The sequence below is a fragment of the Mixophyes fleayi genome, chromosome 3 (genome assembly GCF_038048845.1).
Source record: "Mixophyes fleayi isolate aMixFle1 chromosome 3, aMixFle1.hap1, whole genome shotgun sequence".
NCBI classification, from domain to species: domain Eukaryota; kingdom Metazoa; phylum Chordata; class Amphibia; order Anura; family Limnodynastidae; genus Mixophyes; species Mixophyes fleayi.
In genome coordinates, this window is record NC_134404.1 from 56,668,631 (window position 1) to 56,695,939 (window position 27,309).

General features: G+C 40.0%; 1 protein-coding gene across 3 annotated transcripts; it reads left to right on the plus strand.

Moving 5' to 3' along the window:
* The first annotated feature begins 1,465 nt into the window (after positions 1-1,465).
* Positions 1,466-23,946, plus strand: FBXO25 (F-box protein 25). Of its 3 annotated transcripts, none has more exons than XM_075201523.1 (11): positions 1,466-1,551; positions 4,015-4,149; positions 6,301-6,398; positions 6,895-6,944; positions 13,034-13,126; positions 14,296-14,389; positions 15,632-15,816; positions 15,915-16,097; positions 17,725-17,868; positions 20,253-20,279; positions 21,796-23,946. In XM_075201523.1, exons 2-11 carry the CDS (start codon positions 4,025-4,027, stop codon positions 21,883-21,885), a joined length of 1,089 nt encoding a protein of 362 aa, XP_075057624.1. In that variant the 5' UTR covers positions 1,466-1,551; positions 4,015-4,024; the 3' UTR covers positions 21,886-23,946. The 3 variants fall into 3 exon arrangements, with proteins under 3 accessions (XP_075057624.1, XP_075057625.1, XP_075057623.1); XM_075201524.1 differs by having other exon boundaries at positions 1,478-1,551; positions 4,018-4,149; XM_075201522.1 differs by lacking the exons at positions 1,466-1,551; positions 20,253-20,279 and having other exon boundaries at positions 4,018-4,149.
* Positions 23,947-27,309: the final 3,363 nt, after the last annotated feature.

Below are 27,309 nucleotides of genomic sequence, written 5' to 3' on the forward strand. Positions count from 1 at the left end.
ACAGTCAGGACATGATATTACTATGTATATCACAGCACAGGTATAACACAGCCAGGACATGATATCACTATGTATGTCACAGCACAGGTATAATACAGCCAGGACATGATATTACTGTGTATGTCACAGCACAGGTATAACACAGCCAGGACATGATATTACTATGTATATCACAGCACAGGTATAACACAGCCAGGACATGATATTACTATGTATATCACAGCACAGGTATAATACAGCTAGGACATGATATTACTGTGTATGTCACAGCACAGGTATAACACAGCCAGGACATGATATTACTGTGTATATCACAGCACAGGTATAATACAGCCAGGACATGATATTACTGTGTATGTCAGAGCACAGGTATAATACAGCCAGGACATGATATTACTGTGTATATCACAGCACAGGTATAATACAGCCAGGACATGATATTACTGAGTATGTCACAGCACAGGTATAACACAGCCAGGACATGATATTACTATGTATGTCACAGCACAGGTATAATACAGCCAGGACATGATATTACTATGTATGTCACAGCACAGGTATAACACAGCCAGGACATGATATTACTATGTATATCACAGCACAGGTATAATACAGCCAGGACATGATATTACTATGTATGTCACAGCACAGGTATAACACAGCCAGGACATGATATTACTATGTATATCACAGCACAGGTATAATACAGCCAGGACATGATATTACTGAGTATGTCACAGCACAGGTATAACACAGCCAGGACATGATATTACTATGTATGTCACAGCACAGGTATAACACAGCCAGGACATGATATTACTGTGTATGTCACAGCACAGGTATAATACAGCCAGGACATGATATTACTATATCACAGCACAGGTATAATACAGCCAGGACATGATATTACTATATCACAGCACAGGTATAACACAGCCAGGACATGATATTACTGTGTATATCACAGCACAGGTATAATACAGCCAGGACATGATATTACTGTGTATATCACAGCACAGGTATAACACAGCCAGGACATGATATTACTGTGTATATCACAGCACAGGTATAATACAGCCAGGACATAATATTACTGTGTATATCACAGCACAGGTATAACACAGCCAGGACATGATATTACTATGTATATCACAGCACATGTATAATACAGCCAGGACATGATATTACTATGTATATCACAGCACAGGTATAATACAGCCAGGACATGATATTACTATGTATATCACAGCACAGGTATAACACACAGCCTATGGCCGCTCTCCTCAGTGGATGTATCATGTCAGCAGCAAAGGGGGAGGAGGGGGAAGAACCAAAACAGAAACACGTGGTAGAGGTCATGTGACCACCATCCACTCCGTCCAGCTTCCAATAAAAGCAGAGCATTTCAGGAGTTAAGAGATCCCGGATAAGACTCTCTCTCTTCCGACCAATCAGTACACAGCGGGGCGGGGACAACGACATTTACATATTAAGAGAGAAGTCTCGGTGCTTCCGTCAATAAGAGCTGGATCCTCCATGAAGGGAGGAGCAGTAAGTACGGGGGATATACAATACAATATGTAATATACATAGCTTGTCGCGGCTATATTGTTACCTGCATGCTGGGACTAGTAGTTCCACAGCCGTTGGAGATAGGCAGGTTATCTAACGCTGGTAATTTATGGGGTTGAGAATACAAGGATATGTAGTAGGGTTAGTGATCAATGCATTTTAATTGATATTATTATTATTACTACGTTGTAATCTATCTTGCTGCTTATTTCTGCCTCTTGCTACAGATTATATATATATATATATATATATATATATATATATAATTTCCAACATCATAATACTGTATGTTTGAAGGTCCGGCCTCTGTTACACACTGTGCTCCTTTACTGACAGTCTGTTTTCAGCACGATTGCAGATTAGCATGGGCAGAGCATGTATACACCTCCACATCCTTTACTTATATAACACATTTATTATGGGGGAAGAAGGGGGTTAAAGGCATGTGGGAGTCTTGTGTTTGTTTACCGAGTGCCCAAGAAACCGTGGATAATGGTTCTCTCCTCAGAACTTGGCACATTGGAGGACTCAGCATGAATCAAAGTTCAGTACAAATTAATTTATAGTGTTGATTGGATGTTTGCCAAACATTATTATCATTGTTATATTTTGTTTAGACAATATCAGCATACTGTGCAGCCCTGCATAGTGCCAGGTTAAAACAAACCTACTTCTGGTCACTTGCTAGAGTTTACAATGTGCATATGAGGAAAGTGATTTAAATGCACACATGCATGTTTTGGGTACTGCTCCAGCCGCATGTGAGTGACTTGTCCGGTGCTAAGGACAACTGAGTGAACTCTCTGCTTTCTGTGGAAACATAGAATAAGAATTGAATGTTCAGGAATAGGGAAACACTACAGATCTGTATTGCGAGTGTTCTGTGAAGAGATAGTCGGTAGAATTAATTTACTAACCTAATTTTGGTGCAAATTTTGCACTGAAACACAGCCAATCAGCAATTATCTTTTATATATCTAGTGCAGGTTAGACAGTGGAAAAAGTGTCTGGTTGCTGTGGTTTAATGCAAGTTGGTGAAGAAGCTATCTATAGACTAGGTAACAGGATAGTTTGGAAATGTGATAGTGAGCTATATAAAGGGGAGTTGTGTTTTCTGGGACCACTTAAACTTCAAGTTAATGATCACAATAAATAGAATTTTGTATCATATAAGCAACATGGGGAAACGCTTAGTAGGGGGGAACGTGAGATGATCTCAGTAAATTGCGCCAATATCTCCACATGTGTTGTCTCAAAACAAGAAAGATGTCTCTGTATGTCCAAAATTCTGGTCAGCTGCTATTGGAGATGTATCCCAAGAACTATATGTGACCAGCATTAGACAGCTGCAAGATAGACCAGCAAATTAATAAATGTGTTTTGTTTTTTTGTTTTTTTTAAATGAATATAAATGTTTTTTCTTAAGACACCACCTGCTAACACTTACCCCTATATATTTCCCACTGACTTCACTGAGAATACACTTTTCCCACACCAAGGATTTACTGTTCTTTAGCTGTAACAACTATGCAAGCACAAGCGGCGTTGTGTATTATACTAGAGAACAACCTGACATCATAGAACAGTATGGACTAACAGGCAACTTTTTATTGCAATAGCACAGGTATCATGTTGTCTGAACAGCCTAGTATGGAATATAGCTCTATTTGGGATAGGTACATGTTGCAACAGAATAACAAAAGTATAGCCCCGTTTTTATTATCAACTAGAGAGAGAGACTCGCTATAACAGACAGTCGCCTATAGAACACAAATAGAGTTCGGTGACTTAACATGTGATCTATTAGTAATGTAGTGGTTGATGTAATTCATTGGGGTTTTTTCTTAATTAAGGGTAACGGTTTTAAATGTCTTAGTTTAAAATGTGAACTACAAATTTGTCAGTTATTCTCCCCTAAAGGTTATGTCCACTTTCACATAACCCTAACCTATTTAGGGTTTGCCTAGGGCTTTCACATGTCGCGTTTTATCAAGATTGCCCCCCCCCCTTTTTTTTTTAAACTTTCAGTACTTATTTTCACATACTTTAAACTCCTGATGAATCCAAATTGCATTGTTCCTATAACAGTTTTACTTTTATAAATGGTGTAAAAGGAAGTTTGGGGTGGCTTTATTGCACAAGTACACTTCGGGTCACATAGGTGTCCTGCTTTTTTGGTTCAAAACAATAAACATATATCCTTAGATACTTAGGGGTATATGTACTAAACTGTGCAGATGTTGCCTATAGCAACCAATCAGATTTTAGCTGTCATTTATTTAGAACATTCTACAAAAGGACAGCTAGAATCTGATTGGTTGCGATTGGCAACATCTCCACTTTTTCAAACCTGCAGTTTAGTAAATGTAGCCCTTAGTCCTTCATGAGCAGTCCATTGTGAGGTTTGAAAAGGATGTGAAGTAACAAGATCATGTTGCTCAGCAGGACAGTCATGCCATTTCTGGGTCAAGACTGGCGTTCTCCAGGGTGGAGCTGGATGAAAACTGAAGATGGATGGAAAAGGTGTGAATTCTATTGTGATGATTTTGAAAGAAACAACAACTTTAATCTCCAGCTGTAAGTACAGTAGTCTACTCTTTACCTCTTCTGATCAGCAGTGAGCTGGTTTGTGTCAGAGCAGAAATATTTGGATATTTTACCTTCTTATGGAGGTGTGTATCCCACATCAGTATGACAGGAGTCTCGCCTCGCTGGGCTGCTATTGGGGTTTAAGTACTCTAATCGGCTGCATGTTGTCTAAGCTGGTTTACTCTGTGCTGCTAACGTTCTAATGGAATAATTGGCTACAGGTTATGGTGACTCTCCCCACTTCATCTCATGCACATCTGTGTGTAACCAGTCTTGGAGAATGAATGCAATAACTCACCCCATTTGTCCTGACCTCTGAGGGATACATTTACATTAGCAGCAGATGGACTAAAACTCAACTGGCTTCTGGTTCCTGGCCACTGATTGCTGTATATAGCCTACACTACGCTGTTGAACACAGGCCATCTCTGATGTGATCAGGGCTGTCTCTCGGTGTGGGAAGCCCATGCTACTGTTTTAGACCTCCCCTGCTTGTCAGCACTGGTAGATACAGCAGAGCCAGCATCTAACGGTGGGTGACACGTCCGCTACTGTTCTCTGTTACACTAAATCTATCAATATATACAATATGGTAGACCTGACTCCATCTTGCCTAAAGGGAACTGTCGAAGTCGTATAATTGGATGAACGAAAGTATATTGGTTAATACTGTTTTGTCGTGCGATTGCAATGCGTACGCCAAGTAACACAGATCCGTACGCCACCTAACACAGCGCGTGGTGCGATCGCACGGTAAGATATGCACGCACACACTCTCATTACAACATTTCGTTATCTATATAATTCATATTCATATTGGTTCCGTTACAGTGTAATTTATGAGCAGATAGTATTTGGTTTATTATTAGTTTAAAGAATATGATTATATGTACATTTTAGTGTTCTTAAAGGTTTAGGTTATAGGAAAGGTGTCATGCCTGATATCGTATTGATCCCCTATTCATCAGCAGCTGTCCGGTGCAGTCGGCGAAGAGATCGCACATTGCATACTTTAGTTATTGATATTAGGGAATAAACCTTTGTATAATGCTGGCTATGAAAGGAGCAGACCCCCTGGAGAGACGACCCCCACCTTTGGATTCCTTAGATTGAATCAGCCTATGACCTGTTTACCCTGGAGCCACCCTTTGTCTGGACCTATAGAAGTAAGCTACGTCATCTCTATTGTTCACTGTGTAACACTGCACTGTATATAATCATAGCTGCTCCCCCACGGTCTGTAGTCAACTCTGACACAGTATTCTAAGCAGACATACTGTCCATTGGGTCCCGTGGATGCGCAGCGAATGCATGCAGTAAGAGCGCGGTATGTATGTATCTTTTGGTATTGGCTGTACTGTACTGTACTGTATTATTTAATAATGTATTGAATTGATAACTTTTTACATCTGCTAAAATAAATCACTTTGTGCGTTGGAAACATACAATCGATTGGGCAATGCTTATTTGAAAACGATAGAATTACTTTAATAGAACTATAGTAGGAATTATGGAAACAAGCTTATTGTTTTGCTGATTTCTGTTTCATAAAGTACTTTTTAAAAACTTTTTTTATTTCACTGTGCTATCATAGGAAGCCCTATCGGTTTTTTTTGATTTTTTTTTTTTTGGGACATTCTTAAATATAGTAAGGTATACAAAGCCAATTTAAAAAAAAAAAAAAATATATAAAAAAACGTTGTTTAACTGGTGCATAGCAAAACTGTGGCAGGATTAAAGGCATTTATTGTGTATATTATAACATACTGTACATGTGAGTTAAATGTTGCCTGGACTACTATGCTGCAGGCTCCATGCATGTAGCTTCATATTGTACTGGTTGGCCATGCAGCCCCTCCCCTTCTCTCCACCCAGAATCGCCTAATCCCAGCTTCTGGGAAAATACTGGATGCAGCCCCTGGGCTCAGGTGAGGGGACCGGTGAGTAGGGTGACATTTCACCATACCCGGGAATGTGGTTTTATTAAATGTTTAATTTTATCCTTCTGTAGAAGGGTATTGATTTGTCTAATAAATCTAGTATATATAGTTCTGTTCTAATAAGTGGTTAATATAGGAAAAAATATTTTTGTTAAATTTCTACACATTTTTCAACAACTTTTTTTTTTTTAACCCTCAGATTAAATCTAGATGACAGAGAAACCTATACACCTGAAGATTGTGTACTTTCTGCCCAAAAAAGGGAAAAGGAGCAATTTAACACTGCAAGGTCACAATGTAAGACAATGATGCATATATTTATTTGCTGTGCAGTAGTCTGTTTCGCTAATGGCAATAATGACATTCTTTGCAAGTTATTTATTGAATAGAGATCATTAGATGGTGTTGGGGGCAACCTGTTCTTAATTGATTCTGCACTCTACATATAGCAAGTGGGGGAGGAGAGCTGTCTCTCGCCATGGCTCCTGGGTCTGGGGGGCTCAGTCCATCCATTGCACTGCAACATGGCTCTATTGCAGAGTGCTATGGACTGCTTGCAGCATGTGCTTGTTGTCACTGCAGGCTATTGGAGAAATACTAGCCAGCCGGCTCACTGATTTAGGGGGAGTGACGGGGAAGGGGGTTGTACTAATATATATATATATATATGTATGTATGTGTTGCAATATGGAGAATTGGTGCATTTAAGGCATGGGAATTTATGTGATCAGGAGGATAGAGGCAATATTTTACCATGTATGTATATATAATATATTTGTATCATTTTTTGCAGACTATTACAGAGAAAAGTGGATTTTTGTTCAGAAAGAGAGTACAAAGGAAGTAAGTATATGCTACACCAGGGATGGGTGACCTGAGGCCATTTAGCTCATTAAGTCTCAGCAAGTCTGGTCACTTGGATTTGTAGCTCAATATCATTTATAGGATCAGTTGTTGCCTGTCTCTGTTGTTCACCATGAGATGACAACTATCTGCAAAATAAAGTTGTAACTTATACCATGGTCTGCAAATAGGAATGTTATATCAGTGTGTGTGTGCATTTAAAGTGGCAGTCCCCCACAGTTACCAAAATACTCATCCCTGCCTAGTCCAGTATGGTCATTTGCCTGTGACTCGTTGCTATGGAGAAGTATAAATTAAGCATTGCTCAGAGCATATGTATCCATAGTACTGATAGGACACCTGTAGTAGAACAACACCAACGGTCCAACCAGCTCTGATATGTTTGTGCTGTGCGGTGTATTCATGTAGTAATGCTTAACACTATTTGTGTTTCAGTTCCAAATAGTTACTTTTCAGGCAAGTTTTTTGTACATGAACGATTCTGTTACCCAGAAGCTTCCTTAATACAATTTATTTTATACAGGAATAAAGTATTGTTATACAGTAGATTCCTAGGATATTAGAAATCAGCCCATGGCGTTATAAAGTTGAAAGCCTTCATTTTCCCTTTTTTACAGGTTCTAAATATTAAGGATATATTTTAAATATACTAGAAATCTAAACCATGTATCACTTAATGCTAAAATTGTATTTTTATAAATGCAAAGATCTATAGATATATAGATTGACTGAAATATCAGTAAATTGTGTGTGTGTGTGTGGTGACGGTGGGCGAATGTACGAATTATTTTCTTTTTTTCTAACCAATCAATAAAATAAAGGCATGGAACTCCTCTTGTATGTCTCTGATTCTGTGTGCTTCTAAAGTAACAGGTCTGTTACACCAGATAGGGGATCCAATTGCACAGTGCACTGTGGGATGGGAAGGAACTGGCAGAAAGGCAGGACGTAGCGGCTGTTAATAAAGTGTCAGAACTTTTTTTTTCTGCAACATAAGTCATTTTGTGTATACTTCTATAGGTATATTATCTGACATATATTAATTGTTATAATTGGTGTGTAGTGTTACAGGTTAGAATAGGATATCCATTTTACATTCAACCAATTGAGACAAAGAATCAATCAATATATTCACTTTGGAAGGTTTGATTTACATTTTTAGAATGTATGATTTATTTTTTTTAAGAAATTTATTTAGTTTTTTTAAAAAAAAAACAATGTGAAAAGCACAATAGTTACTAGTGACCTTAATAATAGACATCTTACATAGTAGCCACACTAAGTCACCAAGCAAGAACTCTAAGTGCCTGCAGATAACTGTCAATGGTATGAGTGAAGTACAAACAGAACAAAATCAATGAAAACAGTAGTGTATTTTGGGTGGGGGGTGGAAGAGGCAGGAGCCATGGTGGCCATAAGACCACTTTGAAAGAATGTTCTATGTAACAATGAAACTAAATTAATGGTTGAGATTAAAGGAAAATGTCTGAAATATCTTGAAGGGTCACTGAGGGCAGAGGGGCTATTATAGTAACACGTAAGTTGAGAAAATGTGTTATTTAAAAATGCTGAATTTTTTTTTCATGGATACCATATTTTATTGAGAAGTTGTTCCCTGTAGAGGAGGATCTGGACATTATCCACAAATGTACACACGCTTTTGGGCATGGTCTTCCTCAGTGTCGCACAACAGTCTTGATATTCTCCCCATCGCTTGGTCAGTTCATGTCCCGGCAACAGTGGATATTGTTGGCCCCCAGCCTGGACAGTGGCAATTTACCTGCCACTTAAATGAGAGGACTCTACTTAATCCCCATTTAAAATTACAAATTGATACTGAAATCCGACATTATTATGCAGCTAACGCAAACTCATCATTCACACCTTTGCTCCTCTAGGACACCCAAACGGCTGTGATCCGAGGTAGTTTAACCAGAGCAGCTATGTTGGCGAATATAAATGAAGACTCAGGAATTATTTGATGCATCTAATCTGGTACCCAAGCTAGAGGAGAGCCACAAGTCTACGGGTTCACCAGTGGACTATAACAAACTTTGGGCAGCAAATGGGGAAGTAAACTTTCTGCTTTCCGCTAAAGCGGGGAACTTCTTTTAAAATGGTTAAACCAAGCTTTCTATGGAAAGGGAAGCAAGGAGGACACGTTGCTAGCTTCCATCCTGAGGTCAAAACTATCCCAAAGCAATGTCCTTCTGATTAAATCCCCTGCTGGTAAAATTACACATCATATATCACCCCTCTGGATCCCTGATTATCTCCGAGGGTGTTAATGTGAGGTGTTTAACAAATAAAACGGTGACAGGGTAAGAACATGGAAAGTGGTTTGGATTTGAGATCTAGTTGGCAGGGACCAGAGAAGTGAGTCTTTTGCAAGAACACCATTTTGCCTTTTAGTTGCCAAAGAGAGTAACAAAGTGAATTGCTTTTGGGGACAATGCAGATGTTTCACATTGAGTGATATGAATTTAATAGCCATGGCAGTTTGAAACAATGGTGTAGACAGAGGGAGTCAAAGCCACTGGGCCCCAAGGAGTCTGGCTCAGGGGTAGAGTGAGGAGAGGGCTGGGGATGGGTGAAATGGGGCTAGAGTCAACTGCATGAATAGTCCATGAGGAGTTGGACCCAGGTGGTGAGACCTCTAAAAAGCCTAAGGTGTCTAAAGCTGGACCAGAGGGGAGTGTAGTGGTGCTGGCATTTCTACATATAATAGAGGTAGGTGTGAAATTTAGGGGTCTTGGGTTTGTGGTAGGACCAATACAACATATCAAATATGTGTAAATGGAACATTAGTGCAAGCAGAAATAACAAGATGAAGAACAATACCAGCTTGTGTAGAAAGCAATGCATATTAAAGAATGAGAATATACATAACATGACTTACCCACCAGTGATGTCAGATGATCAGCAGGAGAAATGAGCCTTGAGAAAGCCAAAAACACGAACAGAGGTGCATGTCACATGCCTGGTATAGAATCGGGAGGCTGTGGTCAATGGAAGTCTAAGAAACCTGCAGGGAAACAAAAAGGAACATATACAAAACAAACCGTACTAACTAGAAATCAGCCATGTGTGATAAGGAACCAATAGCATTTAACGGCAAACAACCTACTTCTCTTGGAGTAAGAACATCAAAGGGGTCTAGGGAATCGAGTAGAGTCATAGGTATAAAATTCTGAAGGTTCCCTGTGTGATTAAGGGACCAGATGAAACTTAAACAAAGAAGCCCATACCTCAGCCATGAGAACAGGAAACTGAAACTGGTGAACCTCCAAGAAGGAATCGACAAGAGACCCATAGGAGGGCAAGTGGATTCAGAGAAGACCAACCAGGAACATCTCCTGTGACAGGAGGAGGTTTCGACTTGTAAGAGGCGGGATGCCAGACCTGTTTCGGAGCCCTCTGAGGTAAAGGTGTGGCACTACATGCAGGTGAATGTCCAGGAAATGATGATGCAGGGGCCTGGAGATTTAATTTTGGGAGCATTAGTCGGGCATCAGCAAGGGTTCTAGCTGTTAATACTCTACTATTCATTTGAAATTAGAGGGAGAAAGGAAAGCTCCACTGTATTTTATTTTGTTGTAAGGCTTGAGTTATGTCTTTCATCTCTCTCCATTTAGTAAAGTGAAATCTCTGTGCGCCTTCTCAACTCTGAGAATTTGTTCCTTTGCCTTATAGTAGTGCATGTGGAGAATGATGTTCCTCAGAGTGTTGGAATTCTGGGAATGGGGGCGGAGGGCCCAGGGAGCACTGTCAAGTTACAACATGTCGTCAGAGATTGAGGGAACCAGCATATGAAAGCGGTGTAAAAAGTAGTCCCTTCATTACAGATCTTAGTTATTGTGTCTGCCCCTATATTCTGTATCGTTTTGTTTGTCGGCTAGTGACAGGAGACTATTCCGTATGTGAACAACTCTTTTTTCTAAAGATTGTTGGAATTGGTTGATCTCCTCCTACGTCCTCTCAAGCGCATCGGCACAATTTCCGATATCCGCAACTTCTGAGATGAGGTTAGACATTGCCGTGGTAAACGTGCTTTGTGATTTAATATTTTTATCCCAGAGAGGAGGGTACAATATCTGCTTTGGAAGAATGGGCAGAAGGGTTGTCCATCATGGATTCCATTTCTGAATCGCTCCCTGATGGCGAGGGAGAAGGTGCCCGTTTAGATGGGGTTGGTTGGCTTGATGTGAGACATTTGACAAGTGTGTGTTTTTTATTTTTTGGACATTATTGCAAGATGTGGAGAGCGAGTGAAACTGAGGCAGACAAATTTGGTAAACTGGTAATGTTCCAAAAGCTAATGGTCCAAGGAGAGGACAAAATTGACATCAAATTTAAGCTGTCATCCAGTAACTACAGATGTAGTTCATTTGAGTCATTGAGACAAAAATAGTCTGGCCGTCCTGAATGCACGGAGTCTTTACACAATTGAAGATCGTTGTAGATTCTGAGAACAGTGATTCCTAATGACAGATGGGAAGACAGTTATATACCCCACATGGACTTTAGTCAGTCTATGTTCAGCTGACCTACATAACTATAAGAGGAGAGCAGAGACTATGGAAAGGGGTAATATTGGGAGTCGTTTTAGAATATAACACAGAAAGTCAGGCAATACAGTCAGTAGAGGTAAATAGTTAGAGCACTTAAGATCTCAGAAATGCTGCTTTGTAAATGCTGTGAGCCAATATCAAAATAGGAGATCCTTCTGCTGGTGATATAGCTGAAAAACGGTGACCCTGGTTAATGGATATCCGTTAACAACAAAGTTCTTTCTCTGGGCTGGAAAATAAAAGATACAAAGCCCTATTTTCAGTTTTACTTTGCTGGAAATTCACCTCAAACTATTTTACAGGAGTGACAAATGTATTTCCAAGGAGAGGGTATTTGTTTGTAATATCAGGGAACGGAAACGATGAGCAGGGCAATGAGTACTATACTTAAGGGATATGGATCAGTGTGTGACCCGAACCATTCGCTCAACAGAGGGATAAAGAGACCACCAGTCACAGCCACCCAGAATAAGATGCCAAGAACTCCGCAGCAGAGGTAGCCAGTACTCTCTGATACGGTAAATACTTGCAGTTGAGTGTTTTATTGCTTGTGTCAGTGAATATGTAGAATGCAGTGTTGGATTGTGAGTTTGGGCGGAATGATTGTGGGAGCAGACTCAGTAATGCGCCTGTTATATCCTGGGGGAGCACCAGGTCATATGATGAACTCGGCTGTTGTTGTGTTAAAGATCGCCCAAGCAATCACTGGGAGATGCAGGGAGTCCAATTCTGTTTTTCAATGAGCAGGCAAGGCTCAACTCTCCCAACAAGAGCTCCAAGTGGGGGAGAGTCGTGGAGATTGGAACCTACAGTAGAGTGTAGGTACGTATGTGAGTGAGAGTGACTGAACTTCCGGAGCTACAGTAGGGTCCCGATCTGAAAGTGGCACACGTCTGGGCGGTGGTGGGGGAGTTGGATTACCATTCTACCGCTTTAAACATCCAGGAGTCCGCGTTGTGATACAGAACCAGGGCCGCTGTGTCAGTCAATGGTTCAAGATGTCTTTGAGTAATCCTTTATCATGCATATGAGCTCTGTGGTCAGGCTGGGATGTACATTGGAGGCAGCAGTAGACCCACCAAGGACGGTACCGATAGCCGCAAGGACTAAGCTCTAGCGGCAGGAAAGAAGAACAGGCCTCCAATCCCTGGATGTAGAGGGCAGAAATAAAAATGAAACACCTCCAGGTTTGGAGGACTTCCTTGCATGGAGCACAAGCTAGGTACGTCTGATAACAATGGTTGTCCGGCCACGGCCCTCCAGAATGTTTGATTTTTACCTACGTCCACCCCCTCCCAATTCCCCAAAAACTAATGTGATAAATTAGTGATAATTTGTAAATAGGGCATATTAGTGAGTATTTGTTAACTAGCAGTTAAACTGATTTGCATTATTAAGGTCCAGATAGTATGGTGAATTTATATTTTCTGCATTTGAATAGTTGATAACTCTATCCTATTCATTAGCTGTATTAATTTACCCTCCCTTTTCTAACAGAGACATGGATACTGTACCTTGGGTGAAGCTTTTAATCGTTTAGACTTTTCAAGCGCAATACAGGACATCCGAAGATTCAATTATGTTGTCAAAGTAAGTCATTTAACACTTCTATTATTAATCATCAATGTTCGTGAGGTTAAAGAACACAAAATAAAACTTGATAGACTCTGTATGTTGCACCTTCACTTACCAGAGCACTTGTTGCATCTTTCTGTCACATTGGTTAAAGCAGGTATTACTTTGTCATAGAAAAGAGGTCTGTATATATTGGCTTTATAAAGGATGCTGTTCTGCATTTTTCTTTTCTAGTTATTCTAATAACCATGGGAGATCCAGATAGCTCAAGGGAGTTTGTCATGTTACCAGCATTATTCTATCCACTGTAATCTGATATGTCAGTTGGTATATGATCCATATTACACTAAAGTGAGGAATGACGTGTTTACATCTATTTATCTAACATTCTAAAAAAGACAAATTTTAAGTGTTGCCCTTAGCAATCAATCATATTCTAGCTATCATTGTCTAGAACAGTGTTGGCTAACCTGTGACACTCCAGGTGTTGTGAAACTACAAGTCCCAGCATACCGTTCCAGCAATAAGCTGCTATATATTGGCAAAGCATGCTGGGACTTGTAGTTTCACAACACCTGGAGTGTCACAGGTTAGCCAACACTAGTCTAGAATGTACTAGATTGTCCAGTGATTTCATGGGCAAAGAATAGCCCATTCAAACATTTTAACAAAACAACAAAGTGAAAAGTCCAGGTAAGACTGAACTGGTTTTTTTTAAAATAAATATAGAACTGTTTGGGGCAGATTTAATTCACCATGGGTTGTCTCTGAACATCGCCTTGATGTTAGGATGCTCATATTGCCACCTATTATGATAAGGAATCTCCGCTCATTTCTCTGCACCCCTCTATGGGATGTGAGGAAATATTTAGCAAAGATTTTGGTCAGAACATCGAGGCGAATTGAATGTCCACCTTTTGGGTTTAATATTTATTTTACAATGTTTGTTATTGTTGCCAGTGTATTGTAAATAGTTTAAAAATAAGGAAGCTTAGTTATATAGAATATAAACATAATTCCACAGTCAGTGCTTTTACACCACACCAACTTCTGACGCTTTACTTAGCACACACATTTTATTGCAGATTGTGTAACATTAGAAATGTATTCTGCTGTTTTCTACGTACGATATAAATATGACTTGGTCTGTATTTACATCCAGAATCTTTATTTCCATCTTCCAGCTGCTTCAGCTGGTTGCAAAGTCCCAGCTCACCTCATTGAGCGGTGCAGCGCAGAGGAATTATTTTAACATATTGGAAACAATTGTTGGAAAAGGTAATGGGATTGGGATTATTATTGTATTTGTGGAATAATATTGGTGCTTACGATTCCCTGATAAAAGAAAACATGTTATGTACGTAACATGATCGGCAATACATAAAACATACAGTGCTATTGTATGGCCCTGGTTCTTTACACTCCTCAGTAGTCATTTTTTTATATATTTTATTTAGATGGGTCTCTACCTAGATTTAAAAAAAATAAATGAAGTCTGTATTGCCATTTGTGCAGTATGTGCAGTATGTTGTGAAATAGTACTCTCCTCCTTCTGTCCCTGCAAACCAGGGCCGGATTAACCCGAGGTCTAACTGGGCTATAGCCCAGGGGCCTCGGGCATCCAGGGGGCCCTTCAAAGTCCTCCGCAGCATTATTGATCGGTCCGGGGGCGGGAGCGCCCCCAGCCCGATCAATGCTGCTGAGCACTGTCACTGTAGTCCTCTGTCCCTGGCGCTCAGTAATCTGCTTACTGAGGAGATCTCGCGAGTGAACTCTCGCGAGATCTCCTCAGTAAGGAGCTTACAACGCGCCGGGGACGCAGGACTACAGTGACGGTAAGCGCTTGGGGGGGGGGGGGGGGTGGCGCCCTTAGCCCAGGGGCCTCCATTCACTTAATCCGGCCCTGCTGCAAACCTGCTGGTTTACTCATACTTCAGCTGTTGGGCAGAAGCCCTTACAGCTAGCTGCAGGTTAGACTATGGCGAGCCATCCTGCCCTCTTGAACTGTATTGTCCAAGCTGGTGGGATGTCAAACCGTAGACCGGCTTCTGCACAGCAGCTACAGTGTGAGGAAACCGCCAGGACCACTACTATTTCACTCTGTCATACCCATCAATAAACAAATAAAACAAAAGTATTTTCACTAATGCATTTAGGATTTGGCACCAGAACTCCAGCAACATGCAAAAGTGCAAGAAGATCGCCATCCACCAGACTAGGCATTAACAAACCCTTCCTCCAACTAGTAAGACACCCGGTGAACAGTGTTTGGAATACACACAATTTGTGTGATGGTCCTAAGGTTACAGGGAGATTTCACATTACACTGGTTCTAACTAGGCATTAACATCTTCCTCCACACAACTGCGCAGCAGCCATTCAGAACGGCTGGTTTAAGATGATGCAGAGGGGAGGTGAGATGCCTGCCAACTAGTGTGTCCACTGAAAAACATAACTGCACTGTGCTTTTATGTCGTATTCGGTAAAGACCTTCTACTTTGTATCTTTTAATCGTTTCAGTTCTGGAAGATCAATACAACCCACGTTTAATACGAGAACTTCTTCATGACCTGAGTTCTACCCTCTGCATCCTGATTCGGGAAGTTGGCAAATCTGTACTGATAGGAAATATCAACACCTGGATTTGTCGCTTAGAGACTATTCTTTCCTGGCAGCAACAACTGATGAACCTTGAAATGAATCCGGTATGCCCATTTAACTGCCCGTTTTAGCTCTGTTATAACCCTTTAGTGGAATGTTCTCCTTCCCTAATTTCGTTCTGTTCCAAAATTTTATTTTTTAGCAACTTGGCGATGGCCTTACCCTGTGTGATCTACCAATGCATATGCAAAGCAATATATTGTACAGATTTTCTGATGCCTGGGACATAATCAACCTGGGCCAGACAACACCAACATTGCACGTTCTCAGTGAAGACCGCCATCTCTGGAAAGAGCTTTGCAAGTATCATTTTTCTGAGAAATTGGTGAGTATTTTACTAAGAGACTGAAGATTCCTCCTTGTAACATATATGTTCTGGCTTATCTCAGGCATTAATTGATGAGTTATTCAATGATTTGTATGCAAGGCAGCTGTTCACCTGAAACAATGGTTAACAGTAATCGGACAGAAGATTTGTTATCATATGATTAACAAGGTTACATAGAAAACTTCTCCACCTAGACCAGTTGATGTTTGACTGCAAGTATAGGCCCATGAAAAGCCTCCACGTAGTTAGAACTATTATTATTATTATTATTATTAATTTTTATTTATAGGGCGCCACTAGGTGTCCGTAGCGCCGTACAGGAACAAACGAAATTACAATACGAGGTGAGACAGCACAGTACAGTAAACAATAATCACAGTAACTCAGTGAGCTCAAGGCACAGCTAGCGGGGCGGGGAGAGGGGAACGTCTGCCAACAACGGCCCCAAGGAGGGAGGGCACGGATGAGACGGAGACCCCCAGGGGGAAGAGGAGGGAGCGAGAGGGGACGGGAGAAGAGGGTCCTCAAGGAGGAAGGCAGGGAAGCTGGCGAGCAGAGTTAAAAGTGGAGAAGACAGGAGGAGAGAAGACCCTGCTCAAAGGAGCGTACAATCTAAGGGGTGGGGTAGACTAACAGAGAGACACGAGGGAGGGAGAGAAGGAGGAATGGATAGGGGGAGGGGAATGAAGGGGAGTGAAGGCTAGGGGAAGGGGAATGAAGGGGAAGAGTCAGAAGAACAGGTAGAAAGTTAAGTGGGAGACTGGAAAGCTTTAAGAAAAAGGTGGGTTTTTAAACACCGTTTGAAGCTGGACAGATTGGGGGAAGTTCTGATGGCGGGAGGGAGCTAGAGAGTGTCTGTCTGAAATGACTAAATTAACCATCCCCATGATCATCTAGGCATTTCAAATGTTAGTTCACTCTTGGTCCCAAGAATGCTCACTCCAGTGCTGAAGTAGTGACATGTTTAAGTGTTCTGAAAAGAACTTTTATGAAGCAGATCTAGAACATTTACTCTTCACAACCATTAGTGGGGATGAAACAACATGGGCCTATCACTGATCTGGAAAGAAACAAGAATCGGTGAAATGTGAGGAAGACTACGGCCAGTGGGTTTTGGCCGGGTTCTGCTGGCAGTACTCTGCAGAATTTAAAGGATGTCGTAAAGTAGAAACAATATGTCCTGCATTTTCATGACTGTCCCTCTTTACAAATTGCAAAAATCAGTTGATGTGAAGGACTGTACTACAGTCCAGTCATGTCTCCCAGTGATTATTTTCTCATCCAAAACCTAAAGAAAAAGGTGTGATCCACAGTTATCAAGTGACTATGAAGCGTACTGTTTTCTTATTGTTTTTTTTATTATTTTTTTGGGCACTCTGAAAATATTTTTCTAGTATTTTTCTAAAGAGGAGATGCTTAAAAAATGGAAGTCGTGTCTGGAACTCTGGGGAGACCACTGAGAAACAGTAGGACAATTCTCTTCCTAACATACATGGGAAGATTACGTCATCATATTTGTAGTTTAGTGCGCTGCTTTCGTGGTGCACATGGCCTGATTCATTCATCACGCCTGGATGTATTATTAATAATAATAGTTGTCTTTTTTTTTTTTTTGATTGTTTAGTTTTGCAAACATCTGATCTTGACAGAAAATGGTCACGTTGACTGGAAATTAATGTTCTTCACACTACAAAAGTACTATCCAGAAAGGGAACAATATGGGGACACCTTACACTTCTGTCGTCATTGCAGCGTTCTGTTCTGGCAGGTAAAATATTCTGTTCTTTATTACGTCGTCCTCTTAAATGACTATACATTGTCTACAGCTTGTTATACAGATCTATATGTTCTATCCACTATACAATCAGCCGAAAAACAAATCCGCCTCTGACTGTAAAACTCACCTTTGGAGTCACTTTGGTTATCTTAGTTGTTTGTGTTATTGTCTCCATTTCTATTAGTTCCTATACAAATACATTATTTTCCCCATTCAATTGTTAGGTGATGTACTAATTTATAGTGATTTAGTTCCCGCTACTGTGAACAGCCATGAGACATCCTGAGCAATCTCCCTGAGGATGTATTTGTACGGCAGACATGGCCTAAAACACCTCCTGGAGTCCTGTATTTATAAAGGAGTAAAAATAAAACTTGCCCATGCACCAAAAGTATTTCCTATCGGTGGGGATGGGAGAAGAGATGGGGAATGATGACATCCTTGTGTGGATCTCAGCCACTGCACTACAGAAACAATATGTAGTGCAGGGGATGGGGGAGGGGCGCTAAAAGTGCCCAGTCTCTCCCATCCTGGCACCTACAGACTAAGGGGCACCCTCGTATTGTCTGACAATCGTGTGTAATCACCAGACAATAACACCCAAGGCTACAGAAGCCATCAAGAAGTTCAGGAATGGGGGAGGATCTCCCTCATCCTGGCTTCAATAAACTCAGGAATACCCTCATTCCGAAAGAGGATAGTCCACTCTTTCAGATTATGTGGCCCCTTAGTAGATGTTGTTTGGTGATCATGAGACCATAACACCCTACACTAGAGAAAGGATGAAGCAGGCCAGATATGGTGGAGGGGGGGTGCTATAATGACCAGATCTCCCCATCCTGGCTCCTAGAAACTACTGGTTTGAAAGAGGGATTGTACCCTCATTGGACGCAGTAGATTGTCTGGTTTCACAATGCTATGCGGTTTCAATATAAAACCACTATTCTGACCATGTTGGGTAGATTTTTCTATTCTGTGTTAGGAGCTATAAGCTGGTATTTTTCTGAAAATTCAAAGTCTTCCGAAAAAAAATAGATCTAAATTGTGTGGATAATTCATAAAAAAAATGAGCAATATTGATATTGGAATGTGACCAGCCCAAAAAGTGCCAAAATAGACTCTCCACGGGGGCGAGAAAAGCCTCAGCAGTGAAGGGGTTAACAGTGGGTGTACTAATAAAGTTGAATGTTGGATGCTAAACGTTGATCTTTATACAGCTATTTGTCTTTTTTTTAACATTTTAACACTTGTAGCATTCCTATTCCACATGAAGGGGGGCTATCAGCAATAAAGCATGATTGCTCAGGTGAAGATCCTGAATTCTGTGTAAATTTAGGTGTATTATTCTAAAAGGGGGAAAACAGCGCTGTGTTGGCCAAAAAATCAGTATCCCTATAAAACAAAATGGTATATAATATAAACACTTTAATAAATCATGGCAATGCACCAAAAATAAGGAACAGGCTGACTTCATATAGAGACACCGTTTTATTCTACATTCTTTTATTAAAAAAACATTAATTGCTTGCTTTTCAGTAATTGGCAGCACACATAAAGCAGTATGCCAGAATATAGGCAAAGATAGAAGTCAATGGTGGTGTTAATAATAGTAGAAGGATTATACAGTGTTATTAGAAATTCTGCCCTGTTAGTGGATTAGGAGAATCGCCCCCACAAACAGATGGATTAGTTAGTTAGTCCAGACATCAGCCTATTGGAGCATTGGGATTAGGACTAACTAATCTATCTGTTTGTGTGAATACTAAAATAAGAATAGACCTGTCTTTTGTTCTTTTTGTTTTATATGAAGTGAGCCAATACCTTATTTTGTGTGAATTGCCATGGTGTACTGATGTGTTTAAATGTGTTACTACATCACTGTTTTTGTTTTTCTCTGTGTTACGTTTTTCTTTGCATTTTGGGATTGAACAGTATCTCCATAAGACAGCAGCAGTGATTGGGATACAATGTATTAGTGCCGAAGTCTGTTTATTAAACCCGCAGAAGTATCCTGACTATTAAACTGTGCAGTTTATCATCTCAAGCTTTTTGCATTCTTATGAAACTGGTGTAAAAAAATGCAGAATACAATGGACCTAAATTTTCGCAGGTGGGCAAACTATGAATTAAAAAGCACTTGTCACCTCCACACAGTAGAGGCAGTCATTTTGTGGGCTGGCCAGATATTCATGAGAAGGCAGCCTATCAGATTGCTAGGAATCAGTGTGCCTCATGAGTGTTTGGCTGGCTCTGTGCTGCCAGTTGTGATTGGCCACTACAGTGCACAGAGATGTTTCAGTTCTCTAAAAACCAAGTAAATGGGATATGAAGATTCTTATTCTGGCTCTGCTTCTCTGTTTCATTCCTATGTAAAGGATTGCCAGCTTGCCCTTTTATTTAAGGTATTTGATGCATGCTTTACATCAAGCTTCAATCACCTGTATGATCCATAATGATCTATGTAACTAGTTCACTTCGATGTTTGGTTCATTGTCCCAGTTATCCCCCATAATGCTTGTTTCCACTCTTGCTTGCATCCTGCAATGAATTTAGTACAGCTACTGTTTTGCATGTATGTGTCATATGTTTCACATGGATGGGAATAGCAACCTCTGAATAGGGAAGTGGATCTATCGAGCATCTCAACCCTCTATAGAAAACTATAGAGCTTGTAGTAAAATAAGACATGGAGGCTATCGTTCAAGTATACAAACGCTTTCAAGGTATTAAGGCTTGTTCATACAGTGGTATCTAGCTTGTCCATGTTCCACTGTGTTCCCCACATGCAAATATTGATCCTTCACATATGGAAATTAAGTATATTCTAGTGATCACACAGACAAAGCATGCATGCAATCCGCTCTGTAATATGCTTTCATGTATTCATGTCCAGAGGTCACTTTACTTCTTCCTGCAAAGAGAAACTGACTGTAATAATGTGTTTATAAAAAACAGAAGTACCAGCAATAAAATCAACAGTATGGTTGATGGCACTGGGAAATAGGTTGTGTAAAAAGAGTAGATCATATAAATGTCTGTCAGTAAATAGCAGTACAAATAAATGGTATGAAAAGATGTAATCCAATTGCATATACCCTCATCTAATATCTAGTCAAAGAACTGGATTTGTGTATTTTAAAAAAAAGTAATAAAAGGTAAAATATATTAAAAACATGATTGATTGAACATAGAACTCCCTGTAAAAGATGAAAACCGGGAAATATCTTATTTATTGTAAAATCGAAGCATGGATTTGAAATGCTTCTTAATATTTGCATCTAACATGGAATAGTTGCAATTCAGGATAGACTTTTATTCTTGGGGGTATATTATCCAAACTGCGTGTTTGAAAAAGTGGAAATGTTGCTTATAGCAACCAATCCGATTCTAGTTATCATTTATATAGTATATGCTACAAAATGACAGCTAGAATCTGATTGGTTGCTATAGGCAATGTCTCCACGTTATCATACCCGCAGTTTAGTAATTACCCCTTGGTCTTTTATAGAGCCATGCAAAGGCCCAGCACTCGCTGAGAGATGAGCACTGCCTTATCTGACCTCAAAATAAAATAATAACCATAGCTTCCTATGAGAGTTGTACTGTCTGACTTCATAGGCTGGAAAATGCTGCTTCATCGGAGATCTGTCTTGCATGTGAGGCCCGTACTGCGAGTACTGACAGTAGTAGTGCTCTCAGACGACCCTAAGAGATGCGGTGGGATCATTACCGTTCACGACGACCTTTTTCTGTGACACATAAATTTGCTTCCTGGCCACCTTTCAGTTACTAGACTCACAATATCAGGTCCAGGGGACATACTGAGCTAGAACCTGTCTCCTCATTTCACAATGTGATCATTAACAAGACTGCTTTCACTGTGGATTGGTCATTACCGCCTCTTCTTTCTCTTGTCAGGACTCGGGACACCCCTGCACTGCTAATGATCCTGGAAGCTGTCTGATGCCAGTCTCACCACAGCACTTTATTGATCTTTTCAGATTCTGAGCGCACAATATTCTTCCTCTGACCGGATTTTGTGCGGCCATAACGGGCACATGTGTCGATGATTCATAATATTGATTTCCTGTTTTTAATAGGACTTATTAAATGGTTGTTTAAATGTTTGTGGAAACTGCATCTCTGCTGGACAATGGTACAGATGGGAAACACCAAATCTTTTATTGTTTTTATATAATTATTTAATTACTATACCTGTTCATTGCTTATAGTGTCCTCTTTGTATACACTATGTAGTTTGTTATGAAAGTCGTATCAAAGGATTTGCAAGGTTTTACAAACCTAAAATAATGTTTCTTTTGCTCATGGTCACTTTTTTTTTTACTACCAGTTTAAACAAAAAATATGTTTTTTTTAGGCCCTCACTTTGGTTCCTGAAGGGGCCAAGTTTTATTTATTTTTTCTTCCAATTTGTAGAGGAGCATTAATATATCTCAAACTGGTTGACTTGTTCAGGGAAGCGAAGTAACACTTTAACCCAAGACTGGGCTCTTGGTTAGACGTCATCACAATCCTATGACAGATTGCTGTCCTATTCAGTAAGATTGTTGGAATATGGGGAGAGTTCTTTTTGGAGGGATACATATGACCCCACTCCCAGGCGGTATGTTGCCCACCAATGTATACCCTGACTCTCGGCATCATTGCTATCTGCACCACAGAATCTGTATAGTAATAGGCCTACAGAGGTTAGCTGGTAACTGGCAATAGAAGCACCGGCTGAATACAGATTTATAAATGGAAGACGCTGACTCTCCTTTCCAGTGATAAGTGGGAATCAGACCCTCAGATCTCATTAACATCTGAAAAGAAAAGTGTCCGGTTATGGGAGGGGAATAGAGAATCTACATGAACCCAATTGTGTTAAAAACACTGAGGTTTCCATCCTCCAAGTCATATATAGAATTACATTTTTCGACACTAAAATATATAATCAGGATCAAGCAGAGATTTAGATTGTATATTTCCACTTGGGTTCCACAATTGTAATCTAGATAATCTTCATGCAGAGTGATTTAAAATTCCTACAAGATTCTGTCTGGTCGATGGTTCATCCTGTGTGACTGTAATCAAACTCAGTGCAAATGTACGTTTTCAATAACAGACGTATAGTTTTTCTTCTTCATACCAAATACATTCTAACACTTGGAACGTACGCCAACTCAATGTCTCCTCACCCTTGCTTTTAGAATTTTTAAAATTCTTGAGCTTTTTTGCCTGTTATATATATTTGCTATTTCCCTCTCTCAGTGATGTCATAACTTGGCCTAGTGTTTATAATCTAGGTCTCGGTACACTATAAGACCGGGATGATCCCTGCCCTTAGGCCAGGAGAAGCTGAGGATAATAGCCAAAAAGTTTCAATAATTCGGAATACTATGAGCAAGTGTAGGAAGAGTCCATGCTAAATTTAAATTCATCAATTTTATTTTAATCCATGGACTGGTAAACTCCAATCTAGGATTAACAGAAGTCTGGAGTGCATATTTTCCTAGAATTGAAAGGATCTGTGACCTGTTGCAAAAACAAATATATTGGAGCCCCATGTGGTAGCAATTGCGTACAGCAAGTCATTTAACCAATAGACGTGGCGCTCATGACTCCCATCTACTGGACAGATGTGGGAATGAGCGTTGAATAATTGTAGCTCAGCAAGGTGTTTCTTTTCTATTGCTGTTGATAAGGTACTGTTCTACTATAATTCTATTTATAATTCCAATTAGTAAATTTATTTAAAAAGTAATTTGTGGCTTTAGTGGGTACAGTTATTTTTGCTACTTCAAAGTAGTGAGATGTAACAGACGTGTATGATGTGATTGAACGCACAGCTGTAATGATGTATGGTTTTGGGACTTGTTTGTTTTGTTTACGTGCTGGAGAAAAGTATCCGTTCTAAATGCGGTGTGACACAGGGTAAAGAGATTACAAAGAAATAATTGTAAAATATATATCTGTTTTAATATGTTTATTACAAAATGAAAATGACACAAGTACTGTATGCTAATCTTTGTCTATTTGAGAAAAAAAGTAATAAAGCTTATTACCTTTATATTTGCTTCTTTGTTTATATATGTGTGTCTTTTTGTGGTACCTATATAATTTCACAGTAAATATGAAAAGTTAGAAAATAATACTTTTTTTTCAGGGCTGTGCATGCACTACAAATATCTTAATGTTCAGTCTATTTGTTCTGTTTTTTAATTATGATTGTCCCTTGCAAATTCTACCTGGGAATGCGTGATGTGGGTGTGAAAGGGTTAATCATAACAAAGCCATCTGGTGTGATTAAAAATAACGAAAATCTCCACAAAAAATATCTGACACTCACAATTAAACACAGTCCTGCCACCACTAAGATTTACTCCAAGAGCTGAGACTCTTGGAAAGTCTTCAGTGACTCTCTTGTCCCAAAAATGGAATCACAACCTAATTTAATCGGTACTGTAGACCAAACAATTTCCTTCATAAATGGTGCATTATAAACACTATACCTACCTGACATATGAATTCTTTAAGAACACAAAGAAAGACCATTTATTGAATAAAAGTGGGAATAACACATTTGCATACAAATATATCAATGCAAACAGTTGGGGAAGGCTAGAATGTATGGAAAGTTAATCAGTAGAAGACTGATCCCAAAAAACTTGACAATTTCTAAATAATTTTATCACTTTGTAAACCTTTGTTCTTAATTTTCCAAACTCCTGTCCTCTGTGAAATCAAGACAAGAGTTGCGCTGGTATGCTAATCTGTTTTACAACCAACTTTTTATCTTTTTGTCCAAGAACCGTTCTAGAAATAGTTTATACAAATATATTAGAACTCTTTTCTGGAACATAGAAGAGATATGACATTAATTCCACTAAATGTGATATAATTACTATTTATACATATGAAACATAATTACGTTATATCGATTTCTTGGAGAGTTACATCATACCCATATTTTCTTTATAGGAACTGTCATTGACACATATCTGGCTAGTTTCAGTGGTTACAAATTTATACAGAGGTCTACTCAAACATGTATTATGTAAAGTATTACTTTGATCCATAATAGTTTTCATATGGATTATACACTGAACTTGGAGTGACCAAAATATGGTCTTTTCTAGCCAATGGAATTTAGCTAAGTTTTTAGGGTTCTTCATTTTATATTGAGATGTAGAGCAACTGTTCAGAAACAGACAAAAGTGTGTCAGCGCTTTTTCCTAGCCGTTCTCTGACCAGGATAAATCCTGACGTTTGTTAGGTTTTTTTTGTGCATTCATGTTGCCATGCCGCTGGTCCCCTAAACAATGCAGGTGAGACATATTTCTTTTCTGTCTTTAGAATGAACTGAATCTATCACAATTCACAAGGTAGATAGTGGTTAAACAATGAGAACATTTGTTCCGTGCAGTGGCGGAACTACTGTTGGTGCAGCAAGTGCAGTGCATCGGGGCCCATAGAGATAATGGGCCCTGGTTCCCTCCTCCCCACTTCCCTGCATCGGGCCCACAGTTCACCAGTTCTGCCTCTGGTTGTGACAATATAAGGTATATACTTTTCTGCATCTGACCTGCAACTTATGTTGGCTTTGAACCAATCATTCTGGAGTGAAGATGTTTGAACACATGCGGAGTCCTTACACTTCATCTGAGAAAGTTCACCTTGGAAAACGACAGTGACACCAAATGTCAAATGTGATGAAACCCAATCTCGACTACCTCACATCATGCTCTGCTTTTCTCTAGATGCACCTTCTTCACCATTTTATCTAATTTAAACATTCTCATTCCACAAAATTAAATATCTTTTTTTTGTGTGCTGGTGCAAAAGTCGTTTCTCTTGTATACCTAATCCATAACCAGCAATGATCTCCCCCAATCTACCCAACTCCTCCCGTTAAACAGTGCAACATTTTACTCCCCTGCAAGGTCCTCAATACCATGTGTGAGCCTTTGAAAAAAAAAAAATGGGTAGACACACAACATGACACAACACATCTATTACTGCAGGTTTGAACTTTTACACATGAGCCTTTTTGTTACAGAACATGTGAGTTCAGACTTGTTTGTATTGCTTATTTTATTATTTATTTTACTTTTAAGTTGTGGTTTAATAATGTTGACTGGAACTTCCTATCAAATTCCTTAGCACAGGTGCAGACTCATAACACGCCAATTGAATTAGTCAGAATGAAAGAAATTGCCAGCGTGTATTTGGATGAGGCATATATGGAGGGGGGCAGGCTGGCTGCTCCTATTACAGATGTGTGGGATGTCGACCCAGCCACTATTTATTTTCAGCTGCAGAGTTGCCCTGTCCTGGGGAGGGAGGGGGTGGAGTCTAAACAGAGGCGGGGCTACATGGGTTTGTGCAGTCCTCCACATCATAGGAGATAGGAAAACAACCTGACTTGTACTGCAAGAGGGAGGCGGGACTATGAGAGAAACACTTGTGTGCCCCAATCTGTGTGTGCCCCAGTCAGTCTGGAGCGCAACCTCCTGCATCTTGCCCACTTCCCTAGTGAAGCGGTAGGGGGCAGGGCTTAATGAGGCAATTCATAGCGAATCGCATCATCCTGAGGTTAATAACACACAGGTTACATTGCCCCAGACACAGCAGTAGGATCCCAGAGGGGAGTTGAAAAATGTTGGCAATTATAATATATGACTCTGTATATTTTCATACTACTGAAAGAATGTCTGTTAAATTGGTGATTGTCCGTAAGAAAAATATTTACAAAGAATCCTGTGGGCAATTATTGTGCAAATCTAATATGACAACTGTATGTTAAATTCATGTGGGGAGGTGTCAACAATATAAAGCTTTATAGTAGTTTAAAAAGTAATATGACCCATATCACTATGTTTTCGTTTTTTCATCTGGACGCTGTTATCTTCTGTACAATTGTTACCCAACACCTTTCACCTAGTATCAGATCATAGTATCCAGACAGATGGGAAGATATAGGGCATACTTACCAACTTTTTTAAGTTGGTGTCCGGGAGACTCTCTGTAGCAGGTGGGCGGGGTGCCAAAATCGCGTCATTTTGGCCCCGCCCCCGCGATGTAATGACGCAAATCTCGTCATTTGACAGCGGGGGCGGGGCTAAACGCCTCGATTCACCGGGAATCGCGACGTTTGGGATCTAATTCTGCCCACTTCACTAGGAAGTGGGGCACTTCCTAGTGAAGTGGGCAGAATTCGGGAGATTGCCACACTCACCCGGGAGTCCGGGAGACTCTTGCAAAATGCGGGAGTCTCCCGGACATTCCGGGAGAGTTGGCAAGTATGATATAGGGGAAAAGTGAAGAAACACAGGAGAGACATTATTTATATGTAACTGAATGGAATTTGATACTTTGAAGTTAACTTAGAATTTTATCTTCCCCCCCCCACACACACACTGAATTTCCCCA